General features: G+C 41.4%; 1 protein-coding gene across 1 annotated transcript; it reads right to left on the bottom strand.

The window, feature by feature from the left end:
* Positions 1-527: 527 nt before the first annotated feature.
* ZCCHC9 (zinc finger, CCHC domain containing 9) lies at positions 528-13,060 on the bottom strand. Its single transcript, XM_006870589.1, has 6 exons — positions 13,016-13,060; positions 9,913-10,313; positions 4,460-4,610; positions 4,187-4,279; positions 2,021-2,089; positions 528-649 (listed from the first exon to the last, which is right to left on the bottom strand). The coding sequence occupies exons 2-6, from the start codon at positions 10,294-10,296 to the stop codon at positions 531-533; spliced, it is 816 nt and encodes a 271-aa protein (XP_006870651.1). The 5' UTR covers positions 10,297-10,313; positions 13,016-13,060; the 3' UTR covers positions 528-530.
* Between the last annotated feature and the right edge of the window lie 3,624 nt (positions 13,061-16,684).

The raw sequence follows: 16,684 nt of genomic DNA, 5'->3' as shown, positions 1-16,684 counted from the left end.
TTATGTCAAAATGAAAACAAAAGTTAACTAAATCCTTGTTTATCCTTGCTAGGATTCATAAAAAACCTTGCTTTGAAAGGGACTATTCATTACATGGACATTAACCTCATTTAAAATTACATATTCAGAAAAAATAAGCAAATACCAGTAACTTTTTATTCAGTATTTTTAAAATATAGTAATTTGTGACAATTATAAATAAATCTGTATTGTTATAGTAAAATAATAAAATATGTAATTTGAAGAAAACAATATCACAAAAGTTTATCTCCAAATACAAACACACCCTTTGTTTAGGGTGGTTCACATTAATTTTTTTTATTTTTAAGAAAGGTGATTGCTAACATCAGGTATATAGTCTCTGATATCTAAGTTCTGCCTGTTAAGCATGTTTTAGAGAATCTCATTAAACTTCCCCAAACAGGAAAAGTACTCCTTGACAGGCAAAACTTCAGGAAACGATATTTGGCCATGTCCAGATCACACGGGGCTTCTAGAAGGTTCAACTCCGTCTTGTGAAGTAGACATTATCAAAAGTTAACAACTTTAGGTATCTTTGTTTTGGGTTTCTGTGGCTTGGGAGCATCCAAAATTTCTTCATAGTCGGCACTCATTCCCTTTGCCCAGCGACCAACTGTGACCAATCGATCTGCAAAGGAATAAAATTGTCAGAATGAAAGAAAACAGAAAGTAATCAAAAAACATCCACTTAGAAAGGAGTGGCAGAGCAAAGGCGCTAGTTTTGACATGAATAATCACGAGGAGGGAAGAAGACTCCATCACTAAAGGAAAGTGAGCAATTCTGTAATTGATTATAACCCTTGATTTCAGAGTACCACAGGCAATTTCTCATCCCAATTAGGGAAATGCGGCAACTGCTTGGCAATGCACAAATTGATGAGAAAGCGCTTTCATTCTTTCCCAGAGTTCATCATTATAGTCAATGAATTCCAAGAGTCTGTAAACAGAAAGACTTATGAAGCATGTTTTAAATGCACAAGATTCCACCTGTGAAATTATACAACATCTGCTTGTCAGTCTTCTCTCTTGGGAAGTGGCAATCCTCCCAGGAGGGAAAATTCAAATCTACTTCATCATTTCAATCTCACTGCCTACAATGTAGAAAAAGATCTAGGCAAGAGTGTAAATATGAACTCTTGTTTTTCAGATCAACTTTAAGAGTAGGAAGTAAGACAGGGTAGAAAAGTCTGTGCAGTACTATGACTCCTGATGTCGTTATTGTTAAGTGCTATTGAGTTTGCTCTGATGCATGGCGTTTCCAAGGCTGTACATCTTTATGGGAGCAGAGAGCCTCAACTTTTTCCCATGGAGCAGCTAGTGGGTTCAAATTGCAATGAGCAGTCCCATGTGTAATTCATTCTGCTACCAGGGCCCTTTGTAGTTCATGACTACATGAAATAAAAAGATTGTTTTCTTCTCCCTTCTTAAGAAGCACTATTTGCCTATCCCAACCAACTATCTTGCCTTCTTTCATACAGATTGTTGTTCTAGCCCAGGCAAACTCATGTGATAATGGTCTCTGCTTCTCCTAAAGTCAGCCATAGGTAGACAAGACATTTATCAAGTTTTTGGCTACCACAGCTAGTATTTAACTAGGATGGAACTAAGTCGCCAGATGCTGTGTGAATAGCACATTTTAAATTATTCTGGGCAGTTTTTACAATCAACGCTGAATCCTTTAGGGACAAACAAAGCAGAACATACATGAGGACACTGAATCATACGAAGACTGAAAGCTATTTTTGTATTTTTCATTTTCTCTTTCCAAAGACTTTTCTGCAAGGAACAGGATTGGCGCTATTTTGTGACTTTTTCCAACTCAGAACAGCAGTGAATGCTCAGTCACTCAGGACTGTACCAACTGTTGACAGAGAAGTGAAGTCATCGAGTGAGCAGGAAGGCAGGCTGCCTAAAACCAGTAGTCCTCAATGAAAGTGATTAACAAGAAGTCACAGAAATACTCATCTCTCCTCTTCTAAATGGAAGCCATGGATCTCACCTGAATTCTTACTTTCTGGGCAATCTTTCATATAATGTTCCACGGAGCCACAAAGTCTGCAGCCACCACCTGTGAAAAGAACAGAATCCAATGTCATTGCATGCTGACATAGGAGTGTGGTAGCTCCACAGGATAAGCACTGGACTCCAAATCACAAGGTTGGCAGTTGGAACCCATCAGCTACTCCACAGGACAAAGATAAGGCTTTTTGCTCCCTCAAACACTTAAAAGTCTCAGAAACCCAATACAGGGTTGCTATGAGTCAGAACTGACTTAACATGTTTACGTAGGTCTTTTAGTGTTTCAAAGCAATTTCATCTTATTTGATCCGCACATCATCATCAATAGTAAAGGTCACTGGTTTTCTTTCATCTTGTTATTCTATATAAATAGCTGCCGTCGTTCCTGTGAAGTCCATTTGCCATTCTTCCTAACTTCACAAAGCTGTACCTGCCAACCACCTGGCCTTGCTGGGGGAAGTGCGGAAGAGAGGAGAGGTGACAGAGGGCACTCATCCCCTACAAGGTCCGAGCACCATGCACAGAAACCTGGATCTTAGCTATGTTTGGCTAGTCAAGGGTCTGCAAACCCTCACATCTGTAAGCAAAAGTTGTATACAGATGCATATTTCTAAAGCGAACAACCACAACTTTCATCAGATTCTAAATGGATTGGTCAATGATCCCTGTAAAATAAGTGAGGAACCACTGTTCTACAGGACAGAGGGGGGACGAACAATTAGGAAAGGAAAAAAATCAACTTTTGTGTCAGTTGCCTCCTATCTGTGAGACACCCTAATTCTTAGAAAAATGTTTTCTGCCTAACTGAAGCAAGCAGTATTCCAGCATCGTGAATGACTGACAGCACACATGAGTCACCTAATGGTCAAGCACTACTGCTTACTGTCAATCTTGTCACGGTCCTGCTCAGTGTTAAGTCACCCAGTCAGAGAAATGACCCTATGGAACACAAGCCTGGTGGAATCCTCATTTCCGCGTGCTCTGCTCCTCTTGCTGCACTCGTTACATCATGTAGTCACATGACTCATAAGTCATGTTATCTGGTCTATTTAAGAAGCTCACATGTGAAAGGTACCTGTGAGCATTTTCCAGGTCCAGTCCTTTTTGCCATTCTGTAACCCAGAGTTGAAGAAACACTTGAGATGTTTTAATCTTCACAATAATGCTTCTAAGGAAATACCATAATTCTTCAATTTAAGATACCACTGATTATAAATGTCTCATTAGTTCATACACCATTCAGAGAGAAAAATACTGTCAATTATGACACCATCTGATGGGAAGAAGTATGCTCATTTCCAAGATATTAAAATGTGAAAAAATGTACATTTTAGAACCAATCAAATACTGTTTTGTTTTCTCCCTTCCAGTTCTTCCCCAGGTAATCATAAAAGAATGTTTCTTTTTGTTGAAAACTTTTTCTTGACAACAACCGTGATCTTATACAATACTTGTCCTTTTGTGTTTGACTTATTTCATTCAGCATAATGAAATAATTTTATCATTGACACATGGTCAAAGTCCCACCTGAGGGAGTGGTGGCACTAAGGTTATAATTCATGGCCTCATGTCTGACTGACTCAGAAAGCTGGTTTCCATTGGTTGTATCAGGGAAGGCTGTGATACAAGAAGCGTCTACAATCTCATGACACCAGCTACAGGTACGCTGGCCAGTGTGTGGACACACATTGACAGCTGGCAGTCTCCTCCTTAATGCGTCACACATTCAAAAACTGATTTCAGGATCATAAGATGTTAACTCAGTAAGAGGTAAGAAAGCTATGGGATCCCATGCCAGAAAATTAACTCAAAAAAAAAAAAAATAATAATAATAATAATAAACCAGAAACAAAATTACGGCAAATTGTTAAAAGGGTGTATATACTAGCCTTTCTACTCAAGACGGCATGCTAAGCTGAGATTTAATACACAACACTATTTGAAAAATTGTATATTAGCTTGAGACATATTCTTGCTTCCATTATGTTTAAAAATAGAAATTTATACAGTATCAAATCACATTATACTGAAATTCTATTTTGTTATTTATTCTAGAATTCTGATTAAGAGAGTAAATTAAATCACAACTCTGCAGGATGGCTAATTTTTTTTTTTTTTTTTAATGTACGAGAGCAATACTACTCACCATCAGCATAAACTCCTTTGGGGTTATCAGGACAAGATCTGGACAGGTGCCCCATATTGCCACAAACAAAACATTTTGCAAAAGGAAATTCACCTGTAGGGATCACAGTTTCTTTTAAGTTGGTTATTTTATTTCATATAACTTAAAATTTAATATCACATGATTTCAAAATATTAAGTGGCATGCTCATAATTGTCAAGAAAAAAAATCAGTTGGTTACACTTCTTTGCCACTTTCCCCACCAACTGAATAAACACCGACAGATAAACATACCAAGAGCTATGTCTACTTTCGCCTTGCACTTGGTTATCTCGTGCTCTGTGGACCCACATCGGTAACAGATTCCAGTGCCCATATCTTGATTCTCAAGGGCAGCTGGGCAATCTGCAATCCCATGTCCAGGTTTCCTACAATGAAAACATACCTGAAGGGGAAAGAAAGTGAGTTTCCACACTGCAATATCACACTGGCTCCATCAATTCTTGTTCTCAAAAGTATCTTGAAAACTTTTCTCTTCTTAGTTATAATTTAGCTTTTATACAATGTTTTAAAAGATTTTATCTATAAAAAGAAGTGTTTCACATATTCCTAAACAATAAGAAATATCATTTCCCTCAGAGGGTTCTCAAGTGCTTTTGAAAACTCATAGTTCACAAACTCATCAATCTTAGAAACAAGGTTATAAATGGCTTTGTTGGAAGTGCTTGCTTAAATGAATTACGCAAACATAAGACTATTTCATTAGTAGTGATGTAGAAAATAAACATCGGCTATAACATTTTCACTCTAAATTATATTTGCAGTTTTAACGTTCACATAATTGAACAAATTTGGGTTAAGTGATTCAATTTAAATTAAGATTGAAATCGTAAGAGATGTTCATACCAAAAAGTTTATCCTTAATTTTTTATACTCTTGATACATATTCTTTAATACTGACAGAGGTTTCACTTTCAGGATATCCTTTTAAAGGACTAATTTATTCTTAGATGAAATTTTTGGCTCCAACATAAAACTGAACAATGGTTGAGTTACTTTATAAACGACACAGGCCTTCAGACTATATATTCTGACTATAATGAGTGGGAATGGTAGCCGTAACCAAAGATGACAAATGATTTAACTATTGTATTTAGCCCCGGAAAAAGGTACACATACTTCTTGGATAGCAAGCAGTTCATCATTTGATTATCTTTCGAAATGTACATGCATTTTAAAAAATGTATTAAACAGACACATTAAAATTACAATGTATAACACTGTGCAATTAAGTCTTCACTTTCCTTTGCTCCTGGTTTCACAAAATGTAAGAGTGATATCCTTTGTAATTTAATTCAATGATTTTTTCCATTTAGAATGAATTGATTCAAACAAAGAAAATGAGTTTATTTTACAACTATAGACAAAGCTGCTGCTAAAAGCTGGATATTCATCTTAAGGATCCTGGGCTTTTTGGTCAAGGCATTCTCCATGATTTTGGTAATTCACTGTCTTGACCTCTGCCACCTAACCATCACCAAATATAAATGTCTTGAAATGATCCTAAATTCTAATGTAGATGGCACTGTGGAAAGCTGCCTGGTAAATTTCTATATCCTAATCCATTTATTTTATGGAATCCTGGTCCTGTTGTTGTTGTTAGGTGCCATCAAGACAGTACGAGTCAGTACCAACTCACAGCCTGTCCGCTGGTGTAGTGCTGTGGGTGAATGCATTGGATCTCAAGGTTGATTTGAACTGCAAGGTCTGTGGTTCAAGCTCACCAGCGGCTCCTTGGAAACCCTATACAGGGTCGCTATGAGTCTGAACAGACTTGATGGTACTTAACAACAACAATAATCCATTTATCTACGGAGCCCTGGCGTGCTGTGGGTTATATGTTCAGTTGCTAACCACAACGTCAACAGTTCAATTCCAGAAGTTGCTCTGTGGGTGAAAGATAAAGTTTTCTGCTCCTGTAAGAATTTACAGTCTCGGAAACCCTAGGAGCAATTCTACTCTGTCTTATAGGGTTGCGATGAGTCAGAATCAACTCAATGGCATTGGGCAATCCAATTATTTGCATTAAAAACTGTGCCAGAATGAGGTTTTTAAAACATTAGCAAGAAAATGAGGTTGAAAGTAGGCCACAGTAAACATGTTGCTTGTTGTTGTTGTTAAGTGCCATCAAGTCGGTTCTGACCCATAGCGACCCTGTATAGGCTTTCCAAGGAGCAGGTGGTGAGCTTGAACTGCTGGCAAACATAATATTTACAAAAAAACAACAAAACACAACCCAATGCCATCAAGTCAATTTTGACTCATGGGAACCCTACTGTACAGAAGGGAACGCTCCACAAGGTTTTCAAGACTGTAAACCTTTACAGGAACTAACAGCCTCATCTTTCTCCAGCAGAGCAGCTGGCAGGTTTAAACCACTGTTCCTACAGTTAGAAGCCCAACATTCAATCACTGCACCACCAGGCTCCTTCCTATTTATAAAACATTTCCTTTAAGAATTGAACCAAACAAAAAAAAACAAACAAAATTCTCCCCCTTAATCACAAATAAAAAGTTTTTCTTAAAAGGTCATAACACAAAACATTTTATCTAGTATGCAATTCACATTGCCCATGTAAAAAAAAATTGTGTAAATGTCTTTAAGCTTTAAATTAATTTATCTTACTAAAAAGAATAGGGTTTCCAAGGCTGTAAATCTTTATGGGAGCAGAAAGCCTTTTCTTCTGCAGAGTGGCTAGAGGGTTTGAACGGCCAACCTTGCAGCTAGCAGTCCAGTGCTTATCCTACAGCGCCACCAGGGCTCCTTTGCATTGGTACAATGCTTTACGTTTAGTCATTCTAATGAAAAATAAAGGGTTAATAACGGACAAGCCTTGTTTCTTATGTAGTACCCTGCTCACTAAGAGAATCATTTCATTTCCTGTGTCCAAAAAAAGTTTAAAATCCAGAGCCCAGCACAACAGAAATAAACCTGTTACGCCCCCCTCCCCCGCCCCCCCCCTCCCCACACACCAGCGTTCTTCCCAGTGTAGTCTCAGGGGAGGGAACAATGACTAGGGCGCTCTCAAGTTTGAACCGGTCAGCAGTTCGAAACTACCAGCTGTTCCGTGGGAGAAAGATGAGGTGTTCCGCTCCCATAAAGATTTACAGCCTCAGAAACCCTGTTCAGGGTCGCTATGAGTCAACATAACTACCACCAACCACTACTCTACTCTGCTCTAAATGTGATTCTTGTTACATCATCCTGTGCCTCCGTTTTTCATGGATAGATACAACAGACAAAACAGTTAGCCTGGGGGACTTAACCTTCTTTTTTGGTGGTGTGAAGTGCTGTGGAGTCAGTTCCGACTCAGAGCGACCCTGTATAGGGTTTCTAAGAAGCAGCTGGTAGGTATAATCGCTGACCTTACTCTTCTTTAGGGTTTTAATGTATTTGCTATAGGATAAGCACAGTACTGCTAATTGCAAGGTCATCAATCCAACCCACAAGCCACTCCTGGAAACCCGATACAGGGTGGCTGTGAGTTGGAACTGACTGGATGGCACATGAAAACATTTGAAAAGTGGTTCTTGGAAGACACAGTTAAGAACCAAAGTTCTAAAGTCAGATGGACTGCAGGTTTGAATTTCACCTCTGGTATTAGCTAAATAACTTTATTTTACCCATTTACACTTCTCAGTTTTCCATCCATAATATGGGACTAGACTCCTAGTGTGGCATTGTAGGATAAACACTCAACTGTAAGGTTGGTTTGATCACAAGGTTGGCGGTCCAAACTCACCAGCTCCTCGGAAACCCTATAAAGGGCTGCTCTGAACCAGAGCCAACTCGATGGCATTTAAAAACAACAATGTGGGAATAATGTCACCATCTTTGTAGGGTTGTTGTGATGATTAATTAGTATATCAAAGGCTTAGCACAAACAAAAAACAAACCAAACCAGTTACAGGCAAGCTGAACGGGCTCATCAGAACCCCACGTGTGTTAGAGTAGAACTGCGCTCTTTCGGGTTTGCAACTGCTGATTATCTAGAGTAGGCTTTTCTTCAGAGGCATCTCTGGAAGGTCTAGAACCAGTAACCTTTTGGACTACACAGGGACACACCAATCCAATGCAGTCAAGTCAATCCTGACTCGTGGTGACCCTGTGTGTTAGGGTAGAAGAGCTCCCCAGGGTTTCTTGGCTGCTCTCTTTATGAAAGCTGATCACCAGGCCTTTCTTCCAAGGTGCTAGTGAGCAGGGTCATACAGCCACCCTTTCAGTTTGCTGGTGTGGTTAAGTGCCAGCGAACTCATAACAACCCCAGTGGGTTTGACCCACCAACCTTGTGGTTAGCAGTCCAGTACTGATACTACAGTGACAGGGCACGTTTTCAGTTGGTGGTAAAGCACAAATTGTTTGTGCTGCCCAAGAACCTCAGGGACATATTTTTCTACAAAAGCCCCAAAACCAAACCTACTGTCACTGAGTCGATTGCGACTCATAGTGAAGCTGTACACAGTTACTGGGGCGGTCAATCTTTACAGGAGTCCTGGTGTGGTGCTGCAGGAGAAGCACTGGGCTGGTAACCACAGGGTCAGCAGTTCAAACCCACCAGTCTCTCCTTGGAAACCTACACCTGCACAGGGTTGCTATGAATCGAACTGACTTGATGGCACTTAACCAATCTTTACAGGAGCAGAAAGCTTCATCTTTCTCCTGTGGAGTGACTGATGGATTTAAACTGCTGAACTTGTGGGTAGCAGCCCAGTGCTTATCCTACAGTGCCATCAGGAACATGCTGCTGTTGTGCCATCGAGCCAGTTCTGACTTATTAACCCTATGTACGGTTTCTGAGGCTTTAACTCTCTATGGGGGTAGAATGCCTCATCTTTCTCCTGAGAAGTGGCTGATGGATTCAAACCACTGACTTTGTTAACCACCATAATGGTGTTACTAAGTGCTGTTTAGATGGCTCTGACTCATAGCAACCCTGTATAGGATTTCTAAGGAGCAGCTGGTGGGTTTGAATTGCCAGCCTTGCAATTAGCAGTCCACTGCTTATCCTACAGCGCCACACCAGGACACCTACATTACCACAATGATGATGGATGGTTGTGTGCCATCGAGTCAGTTTCAACTCATAGCTACCCTATATAGGGTTTCCAAGGCTATAAATCTTTATGGGAGCAGAAAGCCTCATCTTTCTCCTGAGGAATAGCTGGTAGATTCAAACTGCTGACCACTTTGGAATAATCTACTGCACTACCAGGGCTCCTTCCTACACCAACATGTTATTGTTGTTAAGTGCAGTCGAGTTGGTTCCAACTCATAGAGACCCTGCATGAGGCTCCTGAGGAACAACTGGTGGTTTTGAACTGCTGATCTTGTGGCTCACAGTCCAGTGTTGATCCTATAGCGCCATACCAGGAGTCCACAACAACTTGTTATTAAGTGTCATTGAGTTGGTTCTAACCTATAGCGACCCTGTATAGAGGTTTCCAAGGAGTGGTTGGTGGGTTTGAACTGCTGACCCTGAGGTTCAACTGACCTTGCGTTCCAGTGCATTAAACCGTAGCGCCATACCAGGACTCCACAACAACATAAAGTGCTAAAAAAGTGGGAGCTGCTCGTGTTATAAAGATGCTTTAGAAATCTGGCACATAACAGCAATCAGAGCCTCCTAAAAATGCATGAGTAGAGTTTCCAGACATATAAAACAACATGGCAAAAGTAATGATCTTACCATTGCATTTTTCTTTGCTGCTTGTCTTTTTAATCTTCTTCCTTCCCGTCGGCTATCTTTCTTTAAAGCAACTGCAATGTCTTCCTCTACTTCCGACCTCACTGTTGCTCTCATCTCCCCATTGTGAGCTATCTGTGAGTTCTGCCTTAGGTACTCCATGAACCCATTCACATCTTCATTTAAGTACTCTTTTTTCTTTTTGTTCTTTTTGTGTTTTGCTTGGAATGTGTCATTTTTAAGGGGCAGTCTATTGTCTTCATGCCTTTTATGCTTTGGTAGGCTTTGACTTGCTCCCTCAAAGGACCCTTTCTTCATCTCCTCCCATGAGGTTGCAGCCAAGGGTCTTTTGTTATGTGCTGTCGTAGCTCGTGCCCACCTGGTCATGGTTTCAGCAACTGTACCTTATCAATCTTGAAGGCAAGCACAGGTGGTTAGTCATCCAAAGACACACGCTATATCATCTATACCCATATGCTGAAGTTTACAATTACTAAACCACTTTTTTAGTATGTCGAGATATCAAAGCAAACAAACAAAAACAAATCCAGAGCTGTTGAGTCCATTTCTACTGACAGTGACCCACGTGTTCTAGAGTAGAACTGCTCCACAGGGTTTTCTTGGCTGTACTCTTTACGGAGCCAGATGGCCAGGACTTTCTTTCACAGTACTGCTGGGTGGTTTCAAACAGCCAACCTTTAAGTTAGTAACTGAACAAATGATATGTGCCACCCATGAACAGATGCAGGTATCCATATACAAATTTACTTCTATCAGATGTCCTAGAGATAAGCCTGTAATGTAAATCTAACCCTTACCAGAGAAACCAGACAAGGAAGAAAAAAATAAAAATCATGTACCTATAAGCCCAGCACTATACGTCAAAATGTACTACTACAAAATCATAGAAATCTTTATGAAACAAAAATATCAAAACGTAAGCTATTGTTTTAAACATATTCTCTATCTAGTTCTACATATTTCTGAAGGTAGTATTTCCATTTCTCTAACCCTTCCCCAAAGAATTTTGTGTACTTGGATTTATACCACAGCAAAACAGTAGTTCTGGCATTCTCTAGGAACTCAAATTGTGCTCCTTTAAAATACTGTGTTTGGAGACCAGAAAGAAGTCTGAAGGGGCAAGAGCAGGGCTACAGAGTAGATGGGGTTTCCCCGGGAAATTGTCACAGGACAACCCTTGCTGCCCTGGAAGAATGATCAGGTGCATTGTCGTGGTGGAGGGTTAAAAAAAAAATCTTCATGCAACTTTCCTCCCCTTTTTTCCATTTTCTTAAAATTTCATCATAAGCCTCCATGATTGTCCTGTATCCATCAAGAAAAATCCATCAAGATGATGTGCCTTGCAGTCGGTTCTGACTCATAGCGACCCTGTATAGAGTTTCCGAGGCTGTAAATCTTTATAGGAGCAGAAAGCCTCATCTTTCTTCCGCAGAACAGCTGGTAGTTTCAAAGTGCTGACTTTGAGGTTAGCAGCCAGACTTGCAGACGCTACACTACCAAAGGCACCCCCCTCCTTGTTGTCGTTGTGTGCCATGGAGTTGGTTCTGACTCACAGCAACCCTATACAGGGTTTTTGAGCCTGTAAATCTTTACGGGAGCAGAAAACCTCATCTTTATCCCATGGAACAGCTGGTAGTTTCGAACTGCTAACCCTGAGGTTAGCAGCCCGATTAGTAACCACTACGCTACCAGAGCTCCTGAGACCCCCTCCTTAGAGTCCCCCAAAACAGTTGCCATAACCTTCCGAGCTGACCTCTCTGCCTTGAATTTAACTGGCTCAACTGATCCCCTTGAAAGCTGCTGCTTTGTTTGTACCTTTGTTTTGAAGGCTAAGACAAGCGTATTACTAGGGAGACTAAGACAAGCATACTACTGAGAGATCTTGTCTACAGGCATCCACTGATCACAGAGACATGTTTAAATACATTTTGTTTGGATAAATCCATGCATGTAGGAACTGAAGCCCTAAGAGCAATACTTTTGACTTATCCTTGCTTACAATTGGGAAGAGGAGTTCTGGTGTGGCGCTCTGGGATAAAGCACTGGGCCACAAGGTTGGAGATTCAAACTCACCAGCTGCTCCTTGGAAATCTTTATACAGGGCCACTATGAGCCAGACCTGACTTAAACGTGCTTACCAACAACTACACAGGGTTAGGGCCGCTATGAGTCGGATACGACTCCATGGCACTTAACAACAACAACCGGAAGATATTTTAAGAAAACAAATTATCTCCCTAAATTAAAATTACGTAATACAGTGAAGTTATTCCTCCCTCCTAAATTCTGCAGTTTTCTGGCCTTTTATTTTCCTATCATGTTGTTGTTGTTGTTGTTAAGTGCCGTCGAGTCGTAGACATAAGAATTCCCATGTTTAGTTTGCCATTTAAGCACAATTTGAATGTCTGATTTGAAATAATCCAGAAATCTTGCCCTTTAATGTAAAGTTTGTCGTTACAAGTATCGTGGCAGATTTACAATGAAAATATGTTAAGTATTTAATGTCATGTGATAATATCGCATCTTCTCTTACTAATCTGGGTAAAGTTCTCTTACAAATTGGCTACTTTCCACCCAGACGTTTCTAATAACTTTCGATCATTAACCGGCCACCTTTCGAGTAGCATTCCGTGCACCACTCAACGTCCAAAGCCTCAGCTCCTGCCCCACCCTCCGCCCCCTCCAGTGGTCCTGATACCCTAACCCTTCAACACCAGCAGAGGCTGTGAAGTGGGGTGAAACGCAGCATGTCGCGTGATCCACCGCGCGCACACGCGGCGCTAGAAGTGCCCCAACTGTCACAGTGGAACCGGCCCTGTTCTAGAGGAAGTAGGTCCTCAGTATGCAAGGAGGCGGAGATCGGGATATTCTGAGGCTCTGACAGGCCCACATGCGCAGCCGGTGCTCAACAGCTGAGGCCGATCTCTGCACTCAGGCACTCCAGCCCCACCTGGAGCGGGGGGCCCTGGGAAACTCCTCGATCCTCCCACGCTTCCGAGACAGTCCCGGCCAGCCCCAGGGAACGAACGAGGGGACACGAGGGCATCGTAGTGCCAACTCGGCTACACCGCGGGCGACTTCTTACCGCGCGTGAATCCTCCAGAGCAGGAGAGTCTGAGAGCCAGAGAAGCCCACCACACTGAACCCACAGCGACAGCGACACTCGGGACCGGAAATACACTGTCCCTGAGCGCGCGTCATTTCCGATGGGCCAAACCCGGCTGGCGCGTGGAGGCGCGTACGGGAACTGTAGTTATGTGGGTCACCCTAAAGAAGTAAAAGTTTGCGGAGCGTCTAGCCCTTGCTGTTGCGTTGAACAGACGCCGAGGACACAAACAGGAAGAAAGCTCGGTTTGTGCTATCTGGGCATTCACAACTGAGTTAACGAGGTAGACAGATGGAATAATAATTCCCCTGGAGTCCTGGTGTGACGCTATAAAATAAGCACTCAACTGCTAATCCAAAAAAACGGCGGTTCAAGCCCACCAGCCGCTCCTTGAAAACCCGATACAGGATCACTATGAGTCGGAACCCACTTCGAAGACACTAACAACAACAGGATCAGTGGAGCGTTTGCCTCCTCACCGCAAGGCTGGCTGGTCAAACCCACCAGACTAAAGATTTACAGTCTGGGAAACCCTGTGGGTCAGAATGGTCTCAAGAGCAGTCGGGTTTTTTTTTTGTTTGTTTGTTTTTGTTTTTTTTTTTGGAGTGGGGGTTGTTTTAAGGATCACTGGGGTAGGGGATTCTGGAAAGGCTAAACTAAAAAAACGATCTTTGAACTAGACTTCGAAAAACGAAATAAGTCTGTTGGTGAAATTGTCTGGAAGACGGAATTGAAGTAAGGGTGTTCCAGAAGAGGCAAAACAGATGTGAGTGAGTGGATCAACATAACAAAAGTAAGAAAAGCACATTAGAAGCCCTGTGGGGTGGGTGGGGCCAGTACCTCCTGGCCCTCCTAGCAAATGCTAGTTGAGCATTTACTTGAAATTTCACAGAAGTTATCTTTGAGAGAAAAACCCTAGTATCTCCCCATCCCCTCCCAGATGGAGATCTCCACCAGTTGTATATTACAAAAGTGTTGTGGCACTGTAGGATCAGCACTGGACTGTGAACTACAAGGTCATCATTTCAAACCCACCAGCTGCCCTTTGGAAACCCTATTCAGGGTCGCTGAGTCAGAAATGACTGAGTCAACAGCACAGCAACAGCATTATCATATCCACTCAGTTCACCAGGACGGTCACTTCCATTCCCTCATTACATTTCCATCCCCTCATCTATTTCACTTTTTAAACTTTTGTTCACTTTTCATCACTGCTGCCCCATCTTCATACCAGCTTCCATCATTTCTTCCCTGGTTTACTGGAACTCTTTTTGGCATCCATTCTTGTCCTACCTGCCATGTCCATTTTCTAGGCTGAAACCCAATGAAATTTCAATTTGTTGCTTTCCTGCGTTAACCTCGGTTCCCCATTGTTCTTAGAGAAAAAGAATTAAAACGACTTAACATGAAAGATAATACTCTTCTGCTCCCATAAAAATGTACAGCCTCGGAAACCCTATACAGAGTCACTATGAGTTGGAACGGAATCCGCGGCATTTAACAACAGCAAAATGATATTAACTAAGGCTTTGCCTCTTGTCCCTGGACACTTCACCAGTCTTAGCAGACCAATTCTCTTCCCTCTTCTTTTAGCCTCATATATAGTGGAGAGTGCCTCAGTTTATCAACTGTTCCATGTACTTTATTATTGCCCCAGGCATTTACATAAACTATTCTCTTTGTATGATGCTCTTTTTCAATTTCTAGTCACCAATCAAGTCTTTGAAAGTCAGTTGGAACTGACTTGATGGCGCTTACAACAACAACAAGCCTTCCAAGAGAGCAGTAGTGTTTCAGTGGTAGAATTTTTGCCTTTTGTGGAGGAGATAGGGCTTCAATTTTCCTCAAGTGCAGCTACTCAAGCTTCAGTGGAAGCTTGGGAGATGCTAGGATGCTCAATACATTTCAGCAGAGCATCCAGGCTAGCACAGTCCTGTGTGGAGAAAAGATTCGATGGCAGATAAAATCAGACCTTCCAGAGCTATCCCAAATTAGACCAAATCTCATATTGTATACTCATGACAGTTTGCATTTCGATGGCACTTTTCAAAATTAAATAATGAATTGTGATCAATTGTTTATATTGTATCCCAATACCTAGTACATTGCCTGGTATAAAGTTTTCTCAGTATTTATTTGTTAAGCGAAAGAAGAATAAACTCTTTGCAGTGCTTGTATAAAGAAAATTAGGAAATAGACCCCCATGTTTGTTTTTAAGAGGAAAGTGCAGTGCAATAAATTACTTGATATGACTCTTCTAACCATTATCTTTGTTGATGTTGTTAAGTGCTATCAGGTTGGTTCCAACTCAGAAACCTTGTATTGAGCAGCTGGTGAGTTTGAACTGCCAACCTTGCAGTTAGTCCAGTGCTTATCCTACAGCATCACACCGGGACCTCATAGTCTTTGTGTTGTTGTTGTTCAGTGCCTTCAAGTCGATTCCTACCCATAGCGACCCTGTATAGGGTTTCCAAGGAGCAGCTGGTGAGGTTGAACCGCCGACCTTGCAGTTGAAATGACTTTGCAGTCTGACGCATTAGCCTACAACGCCACACCAGGACTCCTATAGTCTTTGTTGTTGTTAAGTGCCATCGAGTCAGTTCTGACCCATAGCGACCCTGTACAGGGTTTCTGAGGCTGTAAATCTTTACGGGAGCAGAATGCCTCATCTTTCTCCCATGGAGCAGCTGGTAGTTTTGAACTGCTGACCTTAAGGTTCGCAGCCCGATTTGTAACCACTGTGCTACCAGAGTTCCATGTAGCTCCCACCAAATGAATGGGTGGTGCTTGTTGTTAGGTGCCATCAAGTTAGTTCTGACTCATAGCAACCCTATACACAACAGCAGAAAACGCCATCCTCACAGTTGTTACTGTGTTTGAGCCCATTGCTGCTGCCATTGTATCAGTCCATCTCCTTGAGGGGTCTTCCTCTTTTCACTAACCACCCACTTTACCAAGCTTGAGGTCCCTCTTCCCTCCTGACAATATGCCCAAAGTACTAGAGTCAAAATCATCATCCTCTCCTACAAAATAGTCTGGCTGTATTTCTTCCAAAACTGATTTGTTTATACATCTGGCAGTCCATGCTACTTTGAATATAGTCTTCCTCAAAACCTTAATCCAAATGCACTGATTCTTCTACAGTCCTTGACACATGAAGCTATTGAAAATACTATGGCTTGTGTAAGGCACACCATCGTCTTTAAACTGACACCTTTACTCTTGAATAATTTAAAGAGGTCTTTTGCAGCAGATCCTTTGATTTCTTGACTGCTGCTTCCATGAGTATTTATTGTTGATCTAAGCAAAATGAAGTCCTTACAACGTCAATCTTTTCTCCATTTATCATGCTGTTATTTATCAGTCCAATTGTAAGAATTTTCGATTTCTTTACATGGATGTGCAATCTATACCGATGGTTGGATGGTTGTAATCTTTGATATTCAACATTTCAGGTCCTCTTCACTTCCAGCAAGCAAGGTGTGTCATTTGCATATCACAGGTTGTTAATGAGTCTTTCTCCAATTCTGATGTCATGTTCTTCTTCATATAATCTAGCTTCTCTAATTATTTGTTCACCATACATATTGAATACATATGGTGAAAGGATACAACCCTGGTGCCTACCTTTCCTGATTTTAAACATTC

This window comes from Chrysochloris asiatica, unplaced genomic scaffold, assembly GCF_000296735.1.
Source record: "Chrysochloris asiatica unplaced genomic scaffold, ChrAsi1.0 scaffold00145, whole genome shotgun sequence".
In the NCBI taxonomy this organism is placed as follows: Eukaryota; Metazoa; Chordata; class Mammalia; order Afrosoricida; family Chrysochloridae; genus Chrysochloris; species Chrysochloris asiatica.
The sequence above is the reverse complement of the archived record's forward strand: the minus strand, read 5'-3'. Positions and strand labels throughout refer to the sequence as shown.